General features: G+C 39.4%; 1 protein-coding gene across 3 annotated transcripts in view; it reads left to right on the top strand.

The window, feature by feature from the left end:
• Positions 1-23,932, top strand: part of UAP1 (UDP-N-acetylglucosamine pyrophosphorylase 1) — a 37,799-nt gene that overhangs the window by 12,415 nt on the left and 1,452 nt on the right. The window contains exons 3-10 of one of the 3 annotated variants that reach the window (XM_030936633.1): positions 2,796-3,000; positions 5,117-5,292; positions 6,971-7,143; positions 13,198-13,391; positions 14,409-14,549; positions 15,827-16,015; positions 18,236-18,283; positions 23,241-23,307. In XM_030936633.1, the coding sequence (XP_030792493.1) occupies positions 2,796-3,000; positions 5,117-5,292; positions 6,971-7,143; positions 13,198-13,391; positions 14,409-14,549; positions 15,827-16,015; positions 18,236-18,283; positions 23,241-23,307 (1,193 nt within the window). Of the gene's footprint in view, positions 1-2,795; positions 3,001-5,116; positions 5,293-6,970; positions 7,144-13,197; positions 13,392-14,408; positions 14,550-15,826; positions 16,016-18,232; positions 18,284-23,240; positions 23,308-23,932 lie in introns of all 3 variants that reach the window. The other 2 variants (XM_010356482.2, XM_010356484.2) reach the window with 2 other exon arrangements.

Here is a 23,932-nt window from a genome sequence, read left to right as displayed (position 1 = left end):
AAGAAGAAAAAATAGCTGGAATGATTGCTGAATAATGTTCTTGGACTATACTTACTAATGAAGGAAAAATAGAATCAGAACTGGCTCTAAATTTATAATGGGTTTATTTTTCTTTATTTTTTTTTTTGATGGAGTCTCACTGTGTTGCGCAAATTGGAGTGCAGTGGCACGATCTCGGCTCACTGCAGCCTCTGCCTCCCGGGTTCAAGCAATTCGTCTGCCTCAGCCTCCCGAGCAGCTGGGATTACAGGCATGCACCACCACACCCAGCTAATTTTTGTATTTTTAGTAGAGATGGGTTTCACCATGTTGGCCAGGCTGGTCTTAAGCTCCTGACCTCAGCTGATTCACCCACTTTGGCCTTCCAAAGTGTTGAGATTACAGGTGTGAGCCACTGCACCCGGCCGGGTTTAGTTTTCTTTATGTTGTTGACCTACTAATGTATTAGCTTTAAGAAAACCCAATATGTCAAAAACAAATAAAGCACAATGTTGGTAAATGAAATAAACATTACCTAAGGATTTTAAAATAATAATTGATAGTTGCCGTCAGTTGCCGTCACTGACTGCGTCCTCTGACTTAGCGTACAATTGTGGGCAGTGGCCAGGTTTGTTCACAAAATTTCTAAGAATTCTAATGAAAGTATGAAACTCAGAAAACAAGAACAAAACTGTTTACCATGGCTTTAATTTTATAGTTTTTCTAGCTTGCCAGAAACCCAGTTTCCACATAGCCTCTTCTCACAAACTACTGTGCCTTGTGGTACTGAGACTGTCCACTTTTGAATGAGATCGGTCTTAGGAATGGATTATGGCAAGATTTTTTTTTTTTTTTTTTAAATTCAGACTGAGAGCTCCTTTGTAGTTTTTATAGTTACATTTATTTGCATTTGGATCTCAAATCATCTTGAATTTATTTTGGTTTGAAGAATAACATTTTTATTCAAACATTATGCTTGATGACTACTTATTGCTGAATATTCTACTGGCAAAAATTGACAGGCTTCCAGACTAAAGAAATAAATCAGTAGTGAAGACAGTCTGAGTCTTATATTCTTCTGAGCTGGTATAGATGGCCCATTTTTTAAAAAGACATTTTATTTATTTATTTATTTTTGAGACAGAGTCCCACTTTGTTGCCCAGGCTGGAGTGCAGTGGCATGATCTCGGCTCACTGCAACTTCCGCCTCCCGGATTCAAGTGATTTTCCTGCCTCAGCCTCCTGAGTAGGTGGGATTACAGGTGCCTGCCACTGTGCCTAGCTAATTTTTGTATTTTTAGTAGAGATGGGGTTTCACCATGTTGGTTAGGCTGGTCTCGAACTCCTGACCTCAGGTAATCCTCCCGCCTTGGCCTCCCAAAGTGCTGGGATTACAGGCGTGAGCCACTGTGCCTGGCCTACAAAAGGCATTTTAATAAATTAATATATATTTACATGTAATGAAATACACTGGTTTTACCTTTTGGTTTGGTTTTGTTTTTGAGACAGAGTCTTACTGTCACCCAGGCTGGAGTGCAGTGGTGCAGTCTTGGTTCACTGCAACCTCTGTCTCCTAGGTTCAAGCAATTCTCATGCCTCAGCCTCCTGAGTAGCTGGGATTACAGGCATGCACCACCATGCCTGGCTAATTTTTGTATTTTTAGTAGAGATGGGGCTTCGCCATGTTGGCCATCCTGGTCTAGTCTTGAACTCCTGGCTTCATGTGATCTGGCTGTCTCGTAGTTTTATGTTTTTGTGTTTTATTTGAGTCTCGCTCTGTCACCCAGGCTGGAGAGGAGTGGCATGATCTCAGCTCAGTGCAATCTCCGCCTTCTGGGTTCGAGCAGTTCTCCTGTTTCAGCCTACAAGTGTGTACCACCATGCCCGGCTAATTTTTGTATTTTTATTAGAGACAGGTTTCGCCATGTTGGCCAGGCTTCTCTCAAACTCCTGACCCCAGGTGATCTACCTGCCGCGGCCTCCCAAAGTGCTGGGGTGAGCCACTGTGCCCAGCAAATTTTATGTTTTAACAAATATATATCCATATAACTACCATCCCAATCAACATAAGCATATTTCCATCACCCTACAAAGACTTCTGATGCCCATTGCAGGTGATACCCCAGGCTCATTCTGTTGAGTTGGGTTTCAAACCAGAAATCCTAACTTCAGAGCCTGAGTTCTCACCCATTATACTTTACTGCTTTCCTAACTGAAGATTTATTTTCTTTACATAGCTTACCTGCTATATTTGCGTGCTCATTGATTATTTATTATAGGCTGGAGGTAATTTGATAGTGTCATCATTCATCCTGAAACTTTCGTATTTTCTTTATTTTATGTTTTCTTGACTTGCCACGTCAATCAGTCATCAAATTTTTGCGAAACCTTTATAATAACTCGCTTCTTACCTCCTGACATTATCAGCAAAAATATTTAGTTCATTAAAATACATCGTTCATCGTTTCGTGTTCTGTTGGGTTATGTAAATTTAATTGTTTTAATAATAGAAAAGTTTTTATTAGCAAGGTAGTCATCCACGATTCTATGTAGATTCTGTGCTGTCTGTGCCTTACGTTGATAAGCCCCTATCTTGTTATTTCAGTCCCATGTGATCAATAAAACAGCAAGCAGCCTTTGGTCCAAGCCAGATTCTCCACCACTAGCCTGTACCCCAAATCAGCAAATGACCTCAGGACAAGGCAGCTGTATAGCCTTACTTCCCCTTTTGATGAGTCTTTGCTGCTACCTATGTATATTTAATACTAAAGTGTTGAATTGTAGAGGTTTTGTGATACAAGTGTTTTCTTTTCTAGGACTTTTCCAGATTTCTCAGAATAAAGTAGCAGTTCTTCTTCTAGCTGGTGGGCAGGGGACAAGACTCGGCGTTGCATATCCTAAGGGGATGTATGATGTTGGTTTGCCATCCTGTAAGACACTTTTTCAGATTCAAGCAGAGCGTATCCTGAAGCTACAACAGGTTGCTGAAAAATATTATGGCAACAAATGCATTATTCCATGGTAAGATATGTCTCATTATTGGAGTGTGTCCGAACATATATTGTTTTATAATATTCAGAATGCATATATACACTTTATTCACTCGCAGACATATTTCTTGTTACTGAAGATTTTCTTGAGAGGTGTAATTTACTATATATGTTAAAAGTAATATATAATTATTGCTTGGTAGATGACCACTATTGACTTAATAAGCAATACGCACTCACCACCAACTTTTACATTCCTAACTGAGTACCTTAAAGTACTCAGTGAGCTCTCTGCATCTAGAAACCCTTATTTTCAAGTACCAGGTTATTTAGCTGTCCCACACCTCTTCCACATACACACTAGGTTTGGCTGACTGCGTCCTCTGCCTCCTGGGTTCAAGCAGTTCTCCTGCCTCAGCCTCCCGAGTAGCTGGCATTACAGGCGCCTGCCACCACACCTGGCTAATTTCTGTATTTTTAGTAGAGATGGAGTTTCACCTTGTTGGTCAGGCTGGTCTTGAACTCCTGACCTCATGATCTGCCCGCCTCAGCCTCCCAAAGCGCTAAGATTATAGGCATGAGCCACTGTGCCCGGCTGTTTTTTTTTTGTATTTTTTGTAGAGACAGGGTTTCACTTGTTACCTAGGCTGGTCTCAAATTCCTGAGCTCAAGCCATCTGCCTGCTTTGACCTCCCAAAATGCTGGGATTACAGGTGTGAGCCATTGTGTCCAGCCAGTGTCAGTTTCCTAAGTACCAAGAGATTACAGAAGATCCTGTTCTGCTTTTTACAAGTTTTTGGTTCAGCTCTTTAATCTCTTTGCCCGAGCAGTTTTGGAAATTAGCGTGTTTTGAGGGGAAAATCAGCTGTGTGTTTGAGGCCCCCCAAGTCCCTATCTTGTTATTTCAATCCCGTGTGATCAACAAAAGCTCCACTAGTTTCTGTCCCCCAGCAGCAGCCTTTGGTCCAGGCCATATTCACCACTAGCCTGTAACCCAAATCAGCAGATGTCCTCAGGACAAGGCCTCAGTTCCCTTTTGAAAGCCTCAGTTCCCTTTTGAAAGATTCTGTCTCTGGACTTACAGTTCCAATCTGTTTTGCCTCTGAAGCTCTCTGATGCCTTTAAAAATCTGCTTTTTGTAATTTTCCTAGCTTTTCTAGCTCTTCTTACCACAAGTACTGGCCTGCTGTGAACTATTTGGTTCATCTTGATTCCTGTGGGGAATTTGGAGGAACATCTGTGTTCTAAGTGGCCAGCATTCTACTTACAGCCCTGGCCTCCTACTATCATGTTGAATTTTCTTCTCTTTCTTTCTTCCATCTCCTCACAACTTAGAATTTCTGTTCTTATGCAGAGAAGTTTAGCCATTTCTTTTGTCGTCTTCTAAATATATCCAAACCTTTTGTACCTAAAGTTCAAAATATCCAGGATAATTTGTTAAACAGACAGATATCTCCTGTGGTATGAAATTATACCATTTTGTTTATTCGTTTAACAAATATTAATTGAGTGTCTGTTTCTAGGTGTTGAGGATAAATCAGTAACCAAAACAGGCAAAAATCCCTTCTTATATGTAGTTTACATTCTAGTAAGGGCAAAAGCTACCACAGTCACTAATTATAGTTTTAGATATAATTTTCTTCTTATCCACACTAGCATGGGTTGACTTTTTGTGACAACAGAAAGTATAATTATAGTTTTATGATTTTTAAATGGAGGGTTAGCAGAGCCCAGATTGCATTTCAAATTTCAATAAAAGGAACCCCAAGAGATCATTAAACTGTATTACAGTTACCCTTTTCTTCCTATTTATTCAGAATAGGCTTTTCAGATTTAAAATACACTTTCACAGAGTTCCAGAATGTTTCCTTAAGCCATTTTATAGGTTCTCTGGAAGGAGTTATGTTTAGTATGTTTAATATTGTTAAGTAGATTTAGTTCATACCTAAGAGGTGATGAAATTACTGAAAGAAATTTCCCTTGGGAAATAGCTAATGAATGTGTCTTACCCAAGAAAAATATGAAGGAAGTCAAAATAATAAGCAAGTACTTTCAAAGATATCTTTAGCTTAGGAAATAGACAAAACTTTATTTTGCCCTAGTCCACCTAGCACGATTGCTTAGAAGATCTAATTTTCTCTCGTAAGGTATATAATGACCAGTGGCAGAACAATGGAATCTACAAAGGAGTTCTTCACCAAGCACAAGTACTTTGGTTTAAAAAAAGAGAATGTAATCTTTTTTCAGCAAGGAATGCTCCCCGCCATGAGTTTTGATGGGAAAATTATTTTGGAAGAGAAGAACAAAGTTTCTATGGCTCCAGGTTTGTAATCATCCTTATTTAATGGTGACTAGAAAGGCTAACAACCTAAATCATCAAATGTTGATTTGCTTTTTAACATGGTGATTTGAGTATTTAAACATTAATATGTATGTGTTTTTTGCAGCTTGGAAATAATTTAAAAAGATGAAAATGCCCGTTGGTGGAATGGATACACTTTTATACTTGTTGATGTCTGCTCTGTGATGGAGCAACTTGAGGAACATTCAGGGTATTCATTCTCTATAATAAGTATTTTATTTTATTTTTTATTTTTTAAATTTTTGAGACAGAGTCTCACTCTGTTGCCCAGGCTGGAGTGCAGTGGTGCAATCTCCGCTCACTGCAATCTCCGCCTACTGGGTTCAAGTGATTCTCCTGCCTCAGCCTCCTGAGTAGCTGGGATTACAGGCACGCGCCACCATGCCTGGCTAATTTTTTGTACTTTTTTGTAGAGATGGAGTTTCGCCATGTTGGCTAGGCTGGTCTCCTGACCTCAAGTAATCTACCTGCCTTGGCCTCCCAAAGTGCTGGGATTACAGGTGTGAGCCACCGTGCCCAGCCATATAGCAAATATTTTCTATATACTGCAATGTTCGTGGCTACATTATTTATTATAGTAAAAACTTGAAACCATACGCTATGTAATAAATGAGAGGCTAAATTAAGTTTATAAATAGCATTAATTCTTAAATAGCATTAAAATAATTGGTGGCATTAAATGATAAACATTATTTCAGTAGGTTAAGTAAGGGAATGCAAAATGAAAAACTACATACAGTCTATGATTAGGGCCACTGCTTTGCACAGTTCCAGATAGTGCATGCACATCGTGGTTTGTTAATGGGACCTACTAGAATGGGACAGTGTATTGCCCATGTAGCCACATTCAGTGACCTTGAGTACAACGTCAACCTATAAAAATAGACCTATTGACAGATTTATATTTATGTGAATCTGTACTTGGAGGAAAGGCTGAAAAGAAATTAATGGTATTAACAGTGGTGCTCTCTAGATGTAGGCTTTTATTTCATCTTAATTCTTTTGGTTAATGGAAGAGTTACTATTCTTAGCTGTATTTTGTGAAATTGTCTAATTTTTCATCACTTAAGCTATAGCTAAGGTTGTTATTGGACAAAGTACATTAAAGCAACATTATAAATAGATGGAGAAACAAGGGGCTTTATTTATATCTAGTTTAAATCACCTTAGGCCTTCATATCAGTCTATTTTTTTTAACACGATTTGATATAAAATACTTACATATTTTTATTTTTGACATGGGTGAAATTGTTAGCGTCAGAGTTATAAATACAGAGCTAACTTATATCATACAAATGTTAATAAAGCTTGATATGAAATAATCATTGCCTGATAAAGGATTTTATATCATATAATATATTACTAAAAGGGGCTGAGTTAAAAAGAAAGATACGGTTTTTGGGGTTGCCTGATCTTACATTGATAGTGTTATTCTCTGGATACTTAATGCTAAGTAACCTTCAAAATCCTATAGTTTAATTTTTTGACACCTGATTCCTTCCTTATGGATGTTCTCTTTTCTTGCCTTTGTAAAGCGAATTTTGGTTTTTAGGGATCTTGACCCTAGTTTGGAAGCAATCTTTGTGTTGCCTTTATAATGGATTTTGATGTGCTACTAATGAGCTATTTTGTTTTTCAGATGGGAATGGTGGTCTTTATCGGGCACTTGCAGCCCAGAATATTGTGGAGGATATGGAGCAAAGGGGCATTTGGAGCATTCATGTCTATTGTGTTGACAACATATTAGTAAAAGTGGCAGACCCACGGTTCATTGGATTTTGCATTCAGAAAGGAGCAGACTGTGGAGCAAAGGTAATGCCTTTCTCAACTATGGTGAGGCTTTTGATGGTCTTTCTCTGTCATATATGCATTCCAGAATTCAAACCAAGTTTATTAGGGTGATTTGAATATTTTAGAACCATTTATCTCTCTAAGGTAACTAAACGGTCCCACACCTACTTTTTTCCTTAAATTGGCAAGACTTGATTCTAGAAGTAATGTTGTATACTTATCAATCACAGGTAAGAGTTTAAAGTATGTGAGGAGGATTTGTAAGTACTTGGGAAAGTGGTCATCACTAGACCTGGGTTGGATTCATTAATACCAAATTGTGTTCAATCAGATTAACCCAACTTTTTTCCTGTGACAAAGTTATTGGAGTAGGAAAGGAAAATGTGGTAGAAATAACAGATTTAGACTTCCTAAGTCAGGTGACAAGGTATCATGATGTTCTTTCGAATAATTTGGAAATAGGTAAGTTGGGCATAAGGACAATTAAAGAGATAAATACTTTCTTGAATGACCACACACAGACTGGTACTAAGTTGGAGGGAGGTTTGTAATGATATGTAATGATTCTGTTCTTGGCATTGTACTTTTCAACATGCTTTTAGTTGTATAGATGATATGTCTTTATGGTAGCAAAAAAATATGTATTATAGCTAGAAATAAAATAGATAGCAAACATGCAAACCTTTAAAAACACTTTGGAAGACTTAAAAATATTGATATAAACATTACTAGAAGTCTGTAAAGGTATCCATTCTCATCAAAAACAGTGTAATACAATCCAGTCAAAATTACAGTGAGACTATTTTGGGGACACTTGACAGAATGATTGCAAAGTTTAGAATAAACATGTAAAGGTGGCCAGGAAAATGTTGAAAAAGGATGAAGATAAGCGAGGAAAGGGGGCCAAAGACAATCTATCAAGCATTAAAAGGAATTGTAAATTAAAAGAGTGTGGTACTAGAACCAAAATAGAATGGCAGATTAATGAAAATAATGTAGGTCAGTCAGAAACACATCTGTGTATGTATAAGAACACATTTTATAAAATATGGTATTTCAAATCAGTGGAGGAAATGAATGAAATAACTGGCTAACAATAAAGATCTCTCTGTCAAAGTTCATACAGATATTAATTTTAGGTGAATTACAGTTAAGTATTTTAAAATGAAGCCATAAAGGTATTAGAAGAAAATGAGAATAATTTTACAATTGTGATGCAAAGGGAAGACCTTTCTACCAAAAGCAGTAACTGTATAGACTTCTGACAAAAACAAATTAGATTTCAAAGTATTTTGAAATATCTGTATTTAAAAAGAAGATCTGCCAAAGAAGTGATTTCTCTCAAAGTTAATCTAGAACTTTTATGCAAAGTCACATCTGAAGCTGAAATCTTAAATTTACTGATACAAGTTTTGAGAGATTAAGCTGATGGACCTAATAAGCCTCCTCTGGACTCTGAAAATAAGAGTTGGTTTAGTTCATTTATTTAAGACTTCTGTATACCCTCTGAGTATCTGAACTGTATTTTTTTTGTTTTTGTTTTTCGAGCCACAGACTCACTGTGTCATCCAGGCTGGAGTGCAGTGGCAGGATCTCGGCTCACTGCAACCTCTACCTCCTGGGTTCAAGTGATTCTCCTGCCTCACCCTCCCCAGTAGCTGGGATTATAGGCACACGCCTTCCACTTGGTGTCACTCTATTTTTTTTTTTTTTTTTTGAGACGGAGTCTTGCACTGTCGCCTGGGCTGGAGTGCAGTGGCATGATCTCAGCTCACTGCAACCTCTGCCTCCCAGGTTCAAGCAATTCTCCTGCCTCAGCCTCCTGAGTAGCTGGGATTATAGGCACTCACCACCAGACCCAGCCAATTTTTTTGTATTTTCAGTAGAGACGGGGTTTCACTATGTTGGCCAGGCTGGTCTCAAACGCCTGACCTCATGATCCACCTGCCTCGGCCTCCCAAAATGCTGGGATTACAGGCGTGAACCACTGTGCCCAGCCAGTGTCACTTGTTTTTTCTAAAATAGAAACTTAAAATTTTACTGTTAAGAGCTTCAGAACCAATTTAAACTTTATGCAATCGGAGAGTGTTCAACCTGGAAGGGACCCCAGAGATCATCTGGTCAACCTGTTTGATCTCAGCAATGAGAATCCTGAGTTCTAGTACTTTGTTTGTTTATTTATTTATTTGATAGGGTCTGGCTCTGTTGCCTAGGCTGGAGTGCAGTGATGTGATCTTGGCTCACTGCAACTTCTGCCTCCAGGCTCAAGCAATTCTCCTGCCTCAGCCTCTGGAGTAGCTGGTACCACGAGCGTGCACCACCATGCCTGGTTAATTTTTTTGGGTCTTTTTGTATTTTTAGTAGAGGCAGGGTTTTGCTATGTTGCCCAGGCTGGCCTTGAACTTCTGACCTCAGGTGATCTGCCCACTTTGGCCTTTTGCTGGGATTACAGGCGTGAGCCAACGCACCCGGCCAGAGTTCTAGTACTTTATAAGACCCAGGCTCAAGGTTCTTTATCACATTAGCAGAGCCACGATTAGAGTTCGTGTTTCCTAACTTCCTAGTCTTATATTGTATTACATTATAGAACCATACTCTTTAGATTAGTTAAGTTTTGCTGACAGCTCAAAAATCTTTAAACTGGTGTGCTAACTTTTGTGAGTACACTAATCACGCAAAGATGCAAGTGTTGTCACTCCTCTCCATTACCTGTGGGCTCTGTAGGGTAAATCCAGAATGAATCTTCCTTGCAAAGACTGTCACTGTTTAGTCCTGTGTCTGGCATGTAATGTAGTAGTCACTCAGTGAATGAATAAGTAAATATTCAGATGGAACCAAAATATAACTAGACTGGCATATATTGAAATCTTTTAGAAATGTTAGAAGCCGTTTATGTAATTGCTCCCCTGCCCTTTTAAAATAAGAAAATCAAAGCGTTAGAATATGTGTTTTAAAACACGTAAGTTAGGGGATGATTCATACTGTGGTAGTAGAATTATTTGCAGTACTTTATTTTTATTGTATTTATTTATTTTGAGACAGGGTCTCACTCTGCCACCCAGGCTGGTGTGCAGTGGCATTATCATGGCTTCAGTGCAGCCTCGACTTCCTGGGTTCAGGTGATCCTCTCACCTCAGCCTCCTGAGTAGCTGGGACTACAGGCACCCGGCACCATGCCCGGCTAATTTTTGTCTTTTTTGTAGAGATGGGGTTTTGCTATGTTGCCCAGGCTGGTCTCGAAATCCTGGGCTCAAGCGATATGCCTGCCTGAGCCTTCCAGATTGCTGGGATTACAGGTGTGAGCCATTGTGCCTGGCCTACAGTACTTTAATAGGCCCCTGTCTTGGTGCATTAAGTATTTTTTATGGAGTGAGGAACATGAGAAAAGACTGAAACGGTGAGGTAATTTGCAAAAGTGCAAAGTTAAAAAGGCAGGAACCATTGTTAATTGAAGATCATTTTGTAAAGCAATTATAGTAACTCTGAGGTTAAAGTGTTATTTTGTACTCAGCTTTTCTTTCAGCTCACTGCAACCTCTGCCTACCGGGTTCAAGTGATCCTCCTGCTCAGCCTCCCAAGTAGCTGGGATTACAGGCATGCACCACCACACCTGGCTAATTTACCATGTTGGCCAGGCTGGTCTCTTAACTCCAGATCTCAAGTGATCCACCTGCCTTGGCCTCCTGGAGTGCTGGGATTATAGGCGTGAGCCACTGCACCCGGCCCTGGACTCAGTTTTTCTGGATTAAACTTATGAAATAATGAGTAAACCTTTTAAGTTTATACTGTATATCTTTTCTTTGTGTGTGTGTTTCTTTTTTTTTTGAGATGGAGTCTTTCTCTTTTTGTCCAAGCTGGAGTGCAATGGTGCAATCTTGGCTCACTGCAATCTCCGCCTCCCAGGTTCAAGTGATTCTTCTGCCTCAGCCTCCCAAATCGCTGGGATTACAGTGCCTGCCACTATTCCTGGCTAATTTTGTTTTAAATTTTCTGTAGAGATGGGGTTTCACCATGTTGGCCAGGCTGGTCTTGAACTCCTGACCTCAGGTGATCTACCCACCTCAGCTTCCCAAAGTGCTGAGATTACAGGCATGAGCTACCACACCCGGTCTATGCTTTGTATCTTTTCTGTATAATATAAATTGATTCCCACTTCATGCAGTTTACAAATACTTTCTTCTGTAATGTAGACTTTTATAATATTTGGAGGTTAATAGCTGCCATAGAAGTAAACCTTTGGGAAATGTAAAATGTGAATATACATATTTTTATTTTTATGGCTGGTTGGGAGTAGGCGTATATAGCGGTGATTGGAAAATAAACCTGTGTGTGTTAAAAAAAAAATGAGAATAAGGGGAATCTATCCCAAATTCCCTGCCTAGTAAGATACCCACTGTAGGTAAAGTACATGAAGTAAGAGGTGGTGATGGGTTGGTAGATAAGAATTATAAATAGGCCCCTGATTGATTTAAATGATTTGCTGCATAATGGTCCCCTTCAGTTTAATCTAATTCCTTGGTAGAAAGTTTCTTTTCATTAAGAACTGTGTTCCTTTCAGGGTGGCAAACTGAACCACACAGCAGGCTTACTTATCCAGCAGCTCTGCCTCACCCAGCTAGACTCAGTGCCTATATCTCGAATTGCTGCGTAAATGAAGTTCTCAATAGTGCCTTTAGTTTTCTGGACGAGACTGCTACTGACTGTATTTATTTTAAGAAATCAGTTGTTGAAGAAAAGTTTTAACTTTATTAATATAATTTCATGTCCACTTAGGATAGACTTGTCAAATTGGGGACAGAGTTTTAAACATATTTTGAAGCATGCTGAATTGATAATTGGATAGGACAAATAAAACAATACCTTCAAATAAATATGTATTTTTGAGACAGGGTCTTACTCTGTTGCCGAGGCTGGAGTGGAGTGCAGTGGTGCAATCACGATTCACTGTAGCCTCAACCTCCCCAGACTCAGGTGATCCTCTTGCCTCAGCCTCCCTAGTAGCTGAGACTCCAGCATGCCACCACGCCTGGCTAATTTTTTTATTTTTTAAATAGAGACCAGGGTTTCACTTTGTTGCCTAGGTTGACAAATATTTTTTATTGTTTGATTCTTTGGTTGGATATTTATCTCATCTGAACCTTGATTTTATATTAGTTCATTGTATATAGTTCTTTTATAATTTTCTTGTAAACACTTAAGTCAGTGATGTGTGGGATTAGTGTGGTGGCACACCAAAATCACCTGTGAGGTTTTTAAAAATTACATATTCTTACATTTTCCCTCTGATTTTAGTATGCCCTCTTTTCTCAGCTCCCCATCAGCCCAGAGCCTTTGATAAATTGTCACATCACTGGTTTTCAAAATTAATTTTTTGAAATATAGAATCACTTATTTCAAACAAAATTGAGTATACAAAACAGATAAATATGGTTGGGTTTTCTGATTAAAGTTGGAGTGGGAGGCTAGTGACCTGCCTGCCCTAAACCCCTTTACCTGCTACTCAGGTCCCTGAAAAACAAGAAAAATGCCATATTCACTAATGAAAATTAAAGAAATGCTATTTTCAAATGAAATATTGGGGAATAGAAAATGAGAGACAAAATGCCTAACTTAGGTCTTTTGTCTTGTGAATCCCAGATAAATTTCATTTTGTTTATTATCAAAGTAATTGAGTGTGGTTAAGGATAAATTAAACAAAAAGTACAAGATACATGGGGAATGTTGACTCCTGATTTAGTTATTCCCAGTCCAATGTGATTTACTCTGTGCTATATATATGTGTATATATATATATATATATATATATATATATATATATATATATGATGGAATTTCTAGCCCATGGTTTAGTTAGGTGATAAGTAGGAAGGAAATAATGTACCTCATTTCCGGTTGGAAAATGCCTGTCAAGGTATATAAAGATGGATAGTTGATTGTCTAAAGTTAAAGATTCTTCTTGGCTTTATACCTTTTAGTGTAAGCAAAGTTGTAAATATCATCTTTGACAATGGCAAATCTCCAAAGAAACATTTAATTCCATTTCTTCCTCTACTGTTGTCTTTCTTTGGTGGACAGGTGGTGGAAAAAACGAACCCTACAGAACCAGTTGGAGTGGTTTGCCGAGTGGATGGAGTTTACCAGGTGGTAGAATATAGTGAGATTTCCCTGGCAACAGCTCAAAAACGAAGCTCAGATGGACGACTGCTGTTCAATGCGGGGAACATTGCCAACCATTTCTTCACTGTACCATTTCTGAGAGATGTTGTCAAGTATGGGCAAGATGGGGGCCTTTTAAAATTACATTTATTGTTAATCAGAAACTAAGACACTTGAGAGGGACGCAGATACCCCAAATCCATATCCCACAGAATTCATCTTTCCCGAGGATCACTTATCAAATGGACATGTATCTCATGTTGTGATTGTTTTTAGTAAGATGTATTGTAAGGTGGGAATCATCGGAGCCCATTCCCCAGCGCATTAATGGGAGGCCAAAGCATTTCTCCCTTCTCACCTTCCCACTCCCAGCTATGTGCTAGGTTCTGTTGAAGCAAAGAATAAGAAATGAAACTTTCTTTACCACAACTGTGAGCTTTTTAAAAATACAAATACTCACCCTACCCCAACTGAATTAGAATTTCAGGAGGTGGATTCAGGGCATCTGTATTTTTAGGAAGCTGTCCTCAGAGTTCTAATTCAGCTGATTCCCAAGCTGGCATTTAGAAACTAGTGTGCTAAAGAATAAAGAAAGAACTTGACATCTGCATGAAAATCAGTGGGTAGTGCTACAAAGGATAAAATAAGAGCTATTTTATCCCACCATAGTTTTAAATGAAGGACATTCTCACTATCAATTTCACTTAGCTTTTAGACATTCAAGATGACTGTCTACTTTTTAAAAAGTTAATACGCCTTACTTTAGAATATCAACTCCAGTTCCAGAATATTTCCCATTCTATGCCATTTGTAGCTGTGTTTTTGTTTCATCCATAGTAACTTAATGCATTTTTTAATGTACACGTATACAGTTTTAAGGCATTTGTAATGAATACAGTTTTAATGCACACGTACACAGTTTTAGTGGAGACCGTTATTTGATTTTTTAAGAAATAGATTATTCGGGGAAAGCTATTCATTTACTATTTAAATATGAACTGAAACTTAAATGCTCTTCACTTTGAAAATCTTAGTATTGGTTGTTGACACATTTGCTCCTGAGTGTTATAAGATTTTCTGGCATTTTAAATCTGAAACATGATTATATCTTTTCTCCTTCTACTTCTTAGTGTTTATGAACCTCAGTTGCAGCACCATGTGGCTCAAAAGAAGATTCCTTATGTGGATACCCAAGGACATTTAGTTAAGCCAGACAAACCCAATGGAATAAAGATGGAAAAATTTGTCTTTGACATCTTCCAGTTTGCAAAGTATGCTTTGAATAGTACCAGTAAGGTTAAATAAATGTCTTAAAGTGCTGCTTTTCACTCTCTTAGGCATGAAACTGTTTTCATGCCTAAGGAAACATTTGATAGCACATATCTCACATGGCATTTTGATTGTGAGTATGCAGTCTAGATTCATTATGGTTCTCTAGAATAAAACCAGGAGTGTGATCTGAGTTGCCTATGAGTACAACATTTTTTTTTAATCAACTAGTTTCTGGCTCCTATAAAGTTTTTTTTTCATATGTATGTATTTATTAAATGAGATGGGTTCTTCCTATGTTGAGCAGGTGGGTCTCAAACTCGCGGCCTCAAGTGATCGTCCCATCTCGGTTGCGCAAAGTGCTGGGATTACAGGCTTGAGCCACTGTGCCCTGCCTTGGTTTCCTGTAAAGTTGTTAAAGTCGTTTATTTTGGATGAGAAACTGAAAAGGTTAAGATAAAGAATTGACCCGTTTTGTATTTAGGATATCCTCTTACTGCCCTGTGAATAAATGTTTTAGTAAACATGTTTTTAGATTATATAGCTTTCTATAAAGATCACATTTGATGTTGAGATGCTTGTCTCAGAATTTGATGAGTGCAAAAATGAGGAAGACAAATAATCTGTATAAAATTAATGTGTGGTGGCTCATGCCTGTAATTCCAGCAGTTTGGGAGGCTGAGGCGGGTTGATGACTTGAGGCCAAGGAGTTGGAGACCAGCCTGGGCAACATGGTGAAACCCTGTCTCTACTAACAGTACAAAAATTAGCCGGGCGTGGTGGTGCATGCCTGAAGTCCCAGTTACTCAGAAGGCTGAGGTGAGAGAATCTCTTGAACCCGGGAGATGGAGGTTGCAGTGAGCTGAGATTGCGCCACTGCAGTCCAGCCTGGGTGACAGAGTGAGACTCTGTCTCAAAAAAAAACCATAAATAAATAAAATGAAATTAATCTTTCCATTTCTAAATCATCTTTTTTGCCTGTTTTTTTTTTTTTTTTTTCCCAGAACAGGCACTAATGTGATCTTTGTACATTAGGATTCCTAATATTTCTGACTTAAGATGAACTGTTCTATAGTTGAGGGGGGAAATTATTTCTCATTTTGCATTGAGAAAGAAAATTTCAACTTTCTTTAGTCCAAGGATGAGCAATATTTTATTCATTATTCAAATTGGAATAGGAAAGCCTGTTGTTGAAGACCAAAGGCTTAGCTATATTAAGGGGTTAGAAGCTGTGTATGCAGTTTCATAATAAAGAGGTCTTTATATGGTTTCGCTCTAGGAAGTTTGTGGTGTATGAAGTATTACGGGAAGATGAGTTTTCCCCCCTAAAGAATGCTGACAGTCAGAATGGGAAAGACAACCCTACTACTGCAAGGCATGCTTTGATGTCCCTTCATCATTGCTGGGTCCTTAATGCAGGGGGCCACTTCATAGATGAAAATGGCTCTCGCCTTCCAGCAATTCCCCGGTAAGTCAGTATCTTTTCTCTTTTGTATAAATGCTTTCTTGGACTTTTCCTCTTGGACTACTTCCTCTCTCTCTCTGTATTCCTAGATCTTTTTTAAAAAACAAAGTGTTAATGTGTGAACAGTTCCTGTTGTGAAATAACACTAGCTTTGCCTATTACAAAGAGAATGATTGTTTTACTTTCTTGTGAAGAGGAGTCTTTCAAATCTCTTTCTTTAATTTTTATTTTTTGGAAACAATGCCACCATGACAGCAAAAAGACTTCTACTAAATAACGATCAGAAGATTTTTTTTTTTTGGTGTGCCATTGGTTAAAGCCCATCGGTAACACTCTGTACCCCAGGGCAAGTCCTTCAGGCACAGAGGATTGGTTGTTGCTGCCCATGTATCTGTGGCCTCACTACTATTTTTTTTTTTTTTTTTTTTTTTGAGACAGAGTATCGGTTTGTCACCAGGCTGGAGTGCAGTGGCGCAATCTCAGCTCACTGCAACCTCCACCTCCCGGGTTCAAGAGATTCTCCTACCTCAGCCTCCCAAGTAGCAGGGACTACAGGTGCACACCACTACACCCAGCTAATTTTTGTATTTTTATTAGAGATGGGCTTTCACCTTGTTGGCCAGAGTACTGTTGATCTCCTGACCTTGTGATCCGCCCACCTTGGCCTCCCAAATTGCTGGGACAGGCATGAGCCACTGGGCCCAACCGACCTCACTACCATTAATAGTACTGTCTGTGAGACCCACTCATAGCCCCACCAACCTCAGGCTACCTACAAATTGTAGTCCCATGGCAGTTTTCACTGTCGCACTTTCAGATCACTGAGGAAGATGTCTAGAACAGAAGTAAATATCAATTACATTCACTGATACTTTAGAAATGGCCTTGGTTTTGAGCAGTTAAAAAAAGAAGGTATTGTAGCAATTTAAATCCAAGATAAAATACTTTTCAGCTAAATCTGGTTTTTTTTTTGTTTGTTTGTTTGTTTTTTTTTGGAGCCAGAGTTTCGCTCTTGTCACCCAGGCTGGAGTGCAATGGCACAATCTCTGCCCACTGCAATCTCTGCTTCCTGGGTTCACGTGAGTCTCCTGCCTCAGCCTCCCAAGTAGCTGGGGTTACACTTGCCTGCCGTAACGCCTGGCTAATTTTGTATTTTTAGTAGAGACAGGATTCCACCATGTTGGTCAGGCTTGTCCCAAACTCCTGACCTCAGGTGATCCACCCGCTTTGGCCTCTCAAAGTGCTGGGATTACAGGCGTGAGCTGCCATGTCTGGCCAGTCGTTTTTGTTTTTAAGACAAGGTCTTGCTCTGTCAGCCAGGCTGGAGTGCAGTGGCGCGATCTCGGCTCACTTCACCTCCTGGGCTTAAACAATACACCCGCGTCGGCCACCCAAAGTGCTGGGATGACAGGTGTGAGCTATTGTGCTCAGCCTAAATCTTGTATTTTATGATGAAACCTTCACTGGCACCTAGAATTTCCCCTTCTGAATCATCTGGTGTATCCGTACTTATGTAAAAATCATTCTGCCATTTAATTTATATTCCTAACGGATAAGATGGCTGGCTGCAAGAATGCCTCAATAAATGTTAAAATATTGGGCTGGGTGCGGTGGTTCATGCCTGTAATCCCAGTATTTTGGGAGACTGAGGCAGGTGATTACCTGAGGTCAGAAGTTCAAGACCAGCCTGGCCAACATGGTGAAACCCTGACTCTACTAAATCTACAAAATTAACTGGGCATGGTAGCACACGCCTGTATCCCAGCTACTTGGGCGGCTGAGGCAGGAGAATTGCTTGAACCCAGGAGGGAGAAGTTGCAGTGAGCTGAGACGGTATCATTGCACTCCAGCCTGGGTGACAGGGTGAGACTCCATCTCAAGAAAAAATAATAAAATGTTAGAGAACACATTGGAATTTACTAGTACATAACTGGTTTTCTAAGAAGCAGCAGTGGTAGCTTTCATCTCCCAGTCCAAGGCCACTTTTGGGCTCTGTATTGGTCAACAAGCTTGCTCTTGGCATGTCACGTTGTCCTCATGTTTCATCTTTGGCCATTGAGTTTTATTTTGATTTCTTTTTACCCCCTTTTGGTCTCCTGGGACAAATTTATGATTTACCATAAATACATACCATTCAATCAAGTATATTTTGCAACTCCATTTCATTGTTATTGTTTGATTTGCTTCCATTCCCATTAATGCTTATTTATTCCCACAAAGCAGTGCTACAAATGGGAAGTCAGAGACCATCACAGCTGATGTCAATCACAAGTAAATATACCAGCCTGCCTACAGTGCATGGTGATGGGGCTGTGCTTCCCTCCATACTAACTGGCATCGTAGTTTAGTGCTCTGCCTTTTGGGGGTCTGGAGGGAGGATGGTTGAAGCTTTGGTGTGGGTGCACTGCTTACTTGGTGGCAGGTATCTCTCTGGATAACACTAACTCAGAATCTTGTTGCATGCTGGAAATGGGGAGCATGCTTTACTAAAGAATCTGACCACAGGTGTTAGAACTGGAACTGACAAATTTTAGATGATAGATAAGATCCAGAGCAGGTTACAGGTCAGGGAGAACACATTTTGCACCTTTAACATAAGCTTGTATGGGATTAAAAATACCATTCTGAAGATGTGTCTTGTGGAATTGGGTGTATGCTCTCAGTATAAAAGCTGATTGTTCCTGTCGTGTTTGATGGCCCTTGATATGGTGAAAACTGTTCTGTTGATTTATTCTCACACTAATAGCTCTCCTTTTTGGTCACTGCATTAATTTTAGTCAGTTACTATCTTGCTTCTAAAGAATCTTTTAATCTTAATGGCAGATCATTTTTAGTTAGAAGTAACACATATCCTCTCCCATCTGGGTACTGACAGAGTTTGGAAAAGCCATTATCTTTATAGTTTAAGAGACAGCTTGGTGTTATTGTTACACTTTGAAAGTTAAAGTTTTTAAGGTTGGGTGTGGTGGCTCACGCCTGTAATCCCAGCACTTTGGGAGGCCAAGGCGGGTGGATTTTCTGAGGTCAGGAGTTGGAGACCAGCCTGGCAAACATGGTGAAACCTCATCTCTACTAAAAATACAAAAATTGGCCAGGCGCGGTGCCTCAAGCCTGTAATCCCAGCACTTTGGGAGGCCGAGACAGGCGGATCATGAGGTCAGGAGATCGAGACCATCCTGGCTAACACGGTGAAACACCGTCTCTACTAAAAAATACAAAAAGCTAGCCGGGCATGGCGGCGGGCGCCTGTAGTCCCAGCTACTCAGGAGGCTGAGGCAGGAGAATGGCGTGAACCCGGGAGGCGGAGCTTGCAGTGAGCTGAGATCCGGCCACTGCACTCCAGCCTGGGCGACAGAGCAAGACTCCGTCTCAAAAAAAAAAAGAAAAATTAGCTGGTGTGGTGGTGCACGCTTGTTAACTAGCTACTCAGGAGGCTCAGGCGGGAGAATCACTTAAACCTGGGAGGCAGAGGTTGCAGTGAGCTGAGATTGCACCATTGTACTCCAGCCTTGGTGACAGAGTAAGACTCCATCTCAAAAAAAAAAAAAAGAAAAAAAAGTTTTTAAGGTAATTTGGGAAATATATGTAGGGCAAAAGATCTGGAGATGGAAATTGTCTCAGAAATAGAGTAGCACTGACATCAGTGTCACCCAAGTGCTTTTTCCTGTTTGTGCCATTCCTCTGCCCAAATTCCTGTGAGTGTCAATGTTTCTGGGATGTGACTCTGTAAACAAGGAAGTGGACTCAAAGATCTGATCAATTTCTTATAGGTGCTGTAGATCAGTGGTCCCCAACCTATTTTGGCACCAGGGACTGGCTTTGTGGAAGACAAATTTTTCATGGACTTGGGATGGTGAGGGTGGTTTCAGGATGATTCAAGCACGTTACATTTATAGTACACTTTATTTCTATTATTATTACATTGTAATGACGTAATTATACAACTCACTGTAATGTAGAATCAGTGGGAGCCCTGAGCTTGTTTTCCTGCAACTAAATGGTTCCATTTGGGGATGATGGGAGACATCATCAAGCATTAGATTCTCATGAGGAGCATACAACCTAGATCCCTTACATGGGCAGTTCACAATAGTGTTCACATTCTTATGAGAATCTATTGCGGCCACTGATCTGACAGGAGATGGAGCTCAGGCAGTAATGTGAGTGGTGGGGAGCGTGTGTAAATACAGACGAAGCTTTACTCACTTGCCCACTGCTCATCTTCTGCTGTGTGGCCCAGGTCCTAACAGACCACAGAGTAGTACCGGTCCATGACCCAGGGGTTGGGGACTGCTGCCACAGATGGCTATTGCCCCTCATGCGTTGAGAACTGGGATGCAGATCCCTTTGTCACTTTCTGTCTCATCCACCATTTTTAATATATGGAAGCAAACTGTTTTTATATTTAAAAAATAAAACTTTGACTAAAATTTTTTTGTTATTGAACTGTAGCTTTTAACCTAAGAGTGTAATAGATTCTTAATTATATAACTGAAGACAGCATCTAGCTATCTTAGTTAAGATACAAAAAGCTTTAAACATTATTCTTACTCTTTTATTTAATACCCCCCATCGCCCAGTTTTCTTCATTTTAGTCGTTTGTAGAATAATTAAAGTGAAATCAAAGTTTGGCTTTAAATGATACCATGCACTGAAAAACAGTTCCTGCATAATCCTTAGCACCAAAGGATGAACTTACACAGCTGAAGAAAATCATGTAATAGTGAGAGATGAAAAGAAAGTATATTATGTAGAAGAGGGAAGAAGCAGCTAGGAGTATTCTGAAAGAATGGAAACAGCCATGCTGAGTTTTGACTCACTATTATTTTTATTTCTCACCTTAATGCTTACTGAATAGTGTTAGCTACCAAAAGGATGCATGGCTAAAGAATTGTGGGGCAGTTGGTATATTGGGCTAATTTGCCTATATCCTGAGATTTTACATTTGGTGATGGTAGCTTCTGTTTTCCCTCCTTCAGGGCATCCAGTTTTGTTTGCTAAAGTTGACTCCTTAGTTTCTTGGGGTATCTTTGTGGTGGTAGAATGGAAGTTATATATTAAGGCCAGCTGAATATGTGTTTCTTGGGTTCACAACCACCTTCTGTTCCTGCTACACTGAATCCTTCAGGGGTTTAGGTGGGACTGGGCTATATACATCTTATTAATGGGTGGGCCCTCATTTTTTCCTTGGCATGCCTACTCAAAATTCATTTGGTTTTGTATGACTTTGAGTTGTCCCGGAAGGTCTGGACTAGACCTCTTGAGCTCTTGTGGTAGAATCTGGCACGTATGTAGAGAGGTGTGTGCCCTACTATACCTCCTCTTTTTCCTTCATTAGTTTGTCATCTGTCTATTTTCATAGTGTTATTTGTTCAGACAACAAGCATTGGTAGGCCTGCTCACAGGTTTATAGGTGCTATTAGTATTCTAGGTGCTGAAGTATCTTATACAAGAGAAATAAGTCACTTCTTACAGCCTACTGGGATGTTCAAGATGCACATACATAAAAGTTAAGTAAATTTTCAGACAGTATGTGATTATGTGCCAAATGTGTGCTATAGCAATAATAACTTTAGGAGGCAGTGACTTAGCAGGTGTCTAATACATTTATTTTTTATTTATTATTGTTGTTATTATTTTTGAGATAGTGTCTTCCTCAGTCGCCCAGGCTGGAGTGCAGTGGAGCAATCTCAGCTCATTGCAACCTTCGCCTCCCAGGCTCAAGCGATTCTCCTGCCTCAGTCTCCTGAGTAGCTGGGATTACAGATGCTCGCCTCCACACCCAGCTAATTTTTTGTATTTTTACTAGAGACGGGGTTTCACCATGTTGGCCAGTCTGGTCTTGAACTCCTGACCTGAGGTGATCTACCCACCTTGGCCTCCCAAAGTGTTAGGATTACAGGCGTGAGCCACTGCACCCAGCCACATTTATTTTTTATATGAATAAATGGATGGAGACAATTACTATGAAATGCAGTGGTCAAGAGAAGATTGGGGCTTGAGCCAAATCTTGGAGGATGAGTATGGTTTTTATGGAACCATAATTGAGAATGACTTGGAATAATCCAAAGAGTGTGACTGGTCTGATTTGAGTGGAGAGTCTCAGGATAGGTAAGTTGAAGTAGGATAGAGAGTGCTTTGAATGCTAGAGAAAGGTTGACCTGTAGCTGAACTCAGAAGCCCTCTGATTTTTATTCACCCCAGCAAAGTTTGAGACTATGTACTTAGGGAAAGAAAAGAAAGAGCTATGGTTTGACAAGAGACTAATATTTTTGTGCCCTGTGTCTTATTGGTAAGATTCTTGAAGCGGCAAGTAACGAAGTCTGATGACTGCAAATGCATTGACTATTTATTGACTTTTGTGTTAGATAACTTGGAAATTCATTGCTATAAATGTTAGGTTGTGACCTAGATGAAGCAAATGGGGACTTTGACCTTGACTTTGCTTGAGTGCCTTCTGCCTTAGCTCTTTAGAAAGGGACTTTTGGTAACAGAGAAGTACTTTGAAACATACTGAATAAATCAGCTCAGTTAATCTAGAATATTTGGGATGTACAGAAAAACATGTACTGGGAAATAATTTAATTGTCCGATAGAACTTTCTGCAGTGAAGGAAATGTTGCATATCTTTGTTGTCCAATTTTGTAGTCATTGGGCATTCATGGCTTCTGAACACTTGAAGTGTGATTATTATGACCGAGAAACTGAATTTTAAATTTTAAATAAATTTTAACTAAGTTTAAGTAGCCCTGTGTGGCTACTGGCTTCTGTATTGGAGAGTACAGCTTTAGAATGTTTGTCAACCTTAGTAGTACCAAGGTAGTGGTGAGAATTAAAATGCAATATGAAGGCTCCAGAGCACCTAGCACTGGGCTTGGCATATAGTATATACCTAGTAAGTAGTTGCCTTTTTATCAAATTGAAACTTGGAAATGGTAAAAAATGAAATGTAGGTAAGGGGACAGTGTATAAAAACTATGAAGTGCTGTAAAGAGCTACCCATAATTATTGGCACTTGCCCCAAATAGTGTCCTTCTGACCTGAGAATTTCATATTAACTTAATCCTCAGGGAATTTAGTGATCATCAGGGTAGCATCTGTTCCATTTGTTTAACTGGAAGAATTGTTATCTGTAAGCTTCTCAGAGGAAAATTGATGGTTTGTACTTTTGCTTCGGCAAGTAACATGGGAAACAAAATCTTTAATGCACATTTGTTTTTTTTCTTAGCTTGAAGGATGCCAATGATGTACCAATCCAGTGTGAAATCTCTCCTCTTATCTCCTATGCTGGAGAAGTAAGTCTGCTTTACTTTTTCCTCTATTCTTTTGCAAAGCTTTGTATATTTCAAAATAACGAAAAGGTGGATTTTAAATGTTCTCACCACAAAGAAAGGATAAGTATTTGAGGTGATAGGTATGTTAATTGGCCTTATTTGATTATTCTACAGTGTATACATGTATTGCATCATCACATTGTGTCTCAAAAATATATACAATTATTGTCAATTAAAAATGAAATAAAGTTGCGCACAGTGGCTCACTCCTGTAATCCCAGTACTTTGGGAGGCCGAGGCAAGAGGGTTGCTTGAGCTCAGGAGTTTGAGACCAGCCTGGGCAATATAGTGAGACCTTGTCTTTATAAATTAAAAAAAAAAACAGAAAAAAGCAATAAAACTTTTTTAAAAAGTAGAATTCTGGCATTGTTTTATGTTTAAGTAGGGATGCCCTTAGAGAAGATGCAGCATTTTCTGATGGTCCTGCCCTGAGGAGCTCTTCCTGGGAACAAGTTGAGAAGCTGCATTTGTTCTGAATTCTTCTCTTTGAGAATTCCTGTTATGGCTTTGCATCTATTCCATAAGTGAGTTAGTTGCCATTTACAGACATCTACAATAGCTAGTCCATTTCACCCACTCATTGAAA

The sequence above is a fragment of the Rhinopithecus roxellana genome, chromosome 8 (genome assembly GCF_007565055.1).
Source record: "Rhinopithecus roxellana isolate Shanxi Qingling chromosome 8, ASM756505v1, whole genome shotgun sequence".
NCBI lineage: Eukaryota > Metazoa > Chordata > Mammalia > Primates > Cercopithecidae > Rhinopithecus > Rhinopithecus roxellana.
This window is presented reverse-complemented; position numbering and strand designations above follow the sequence as displayed.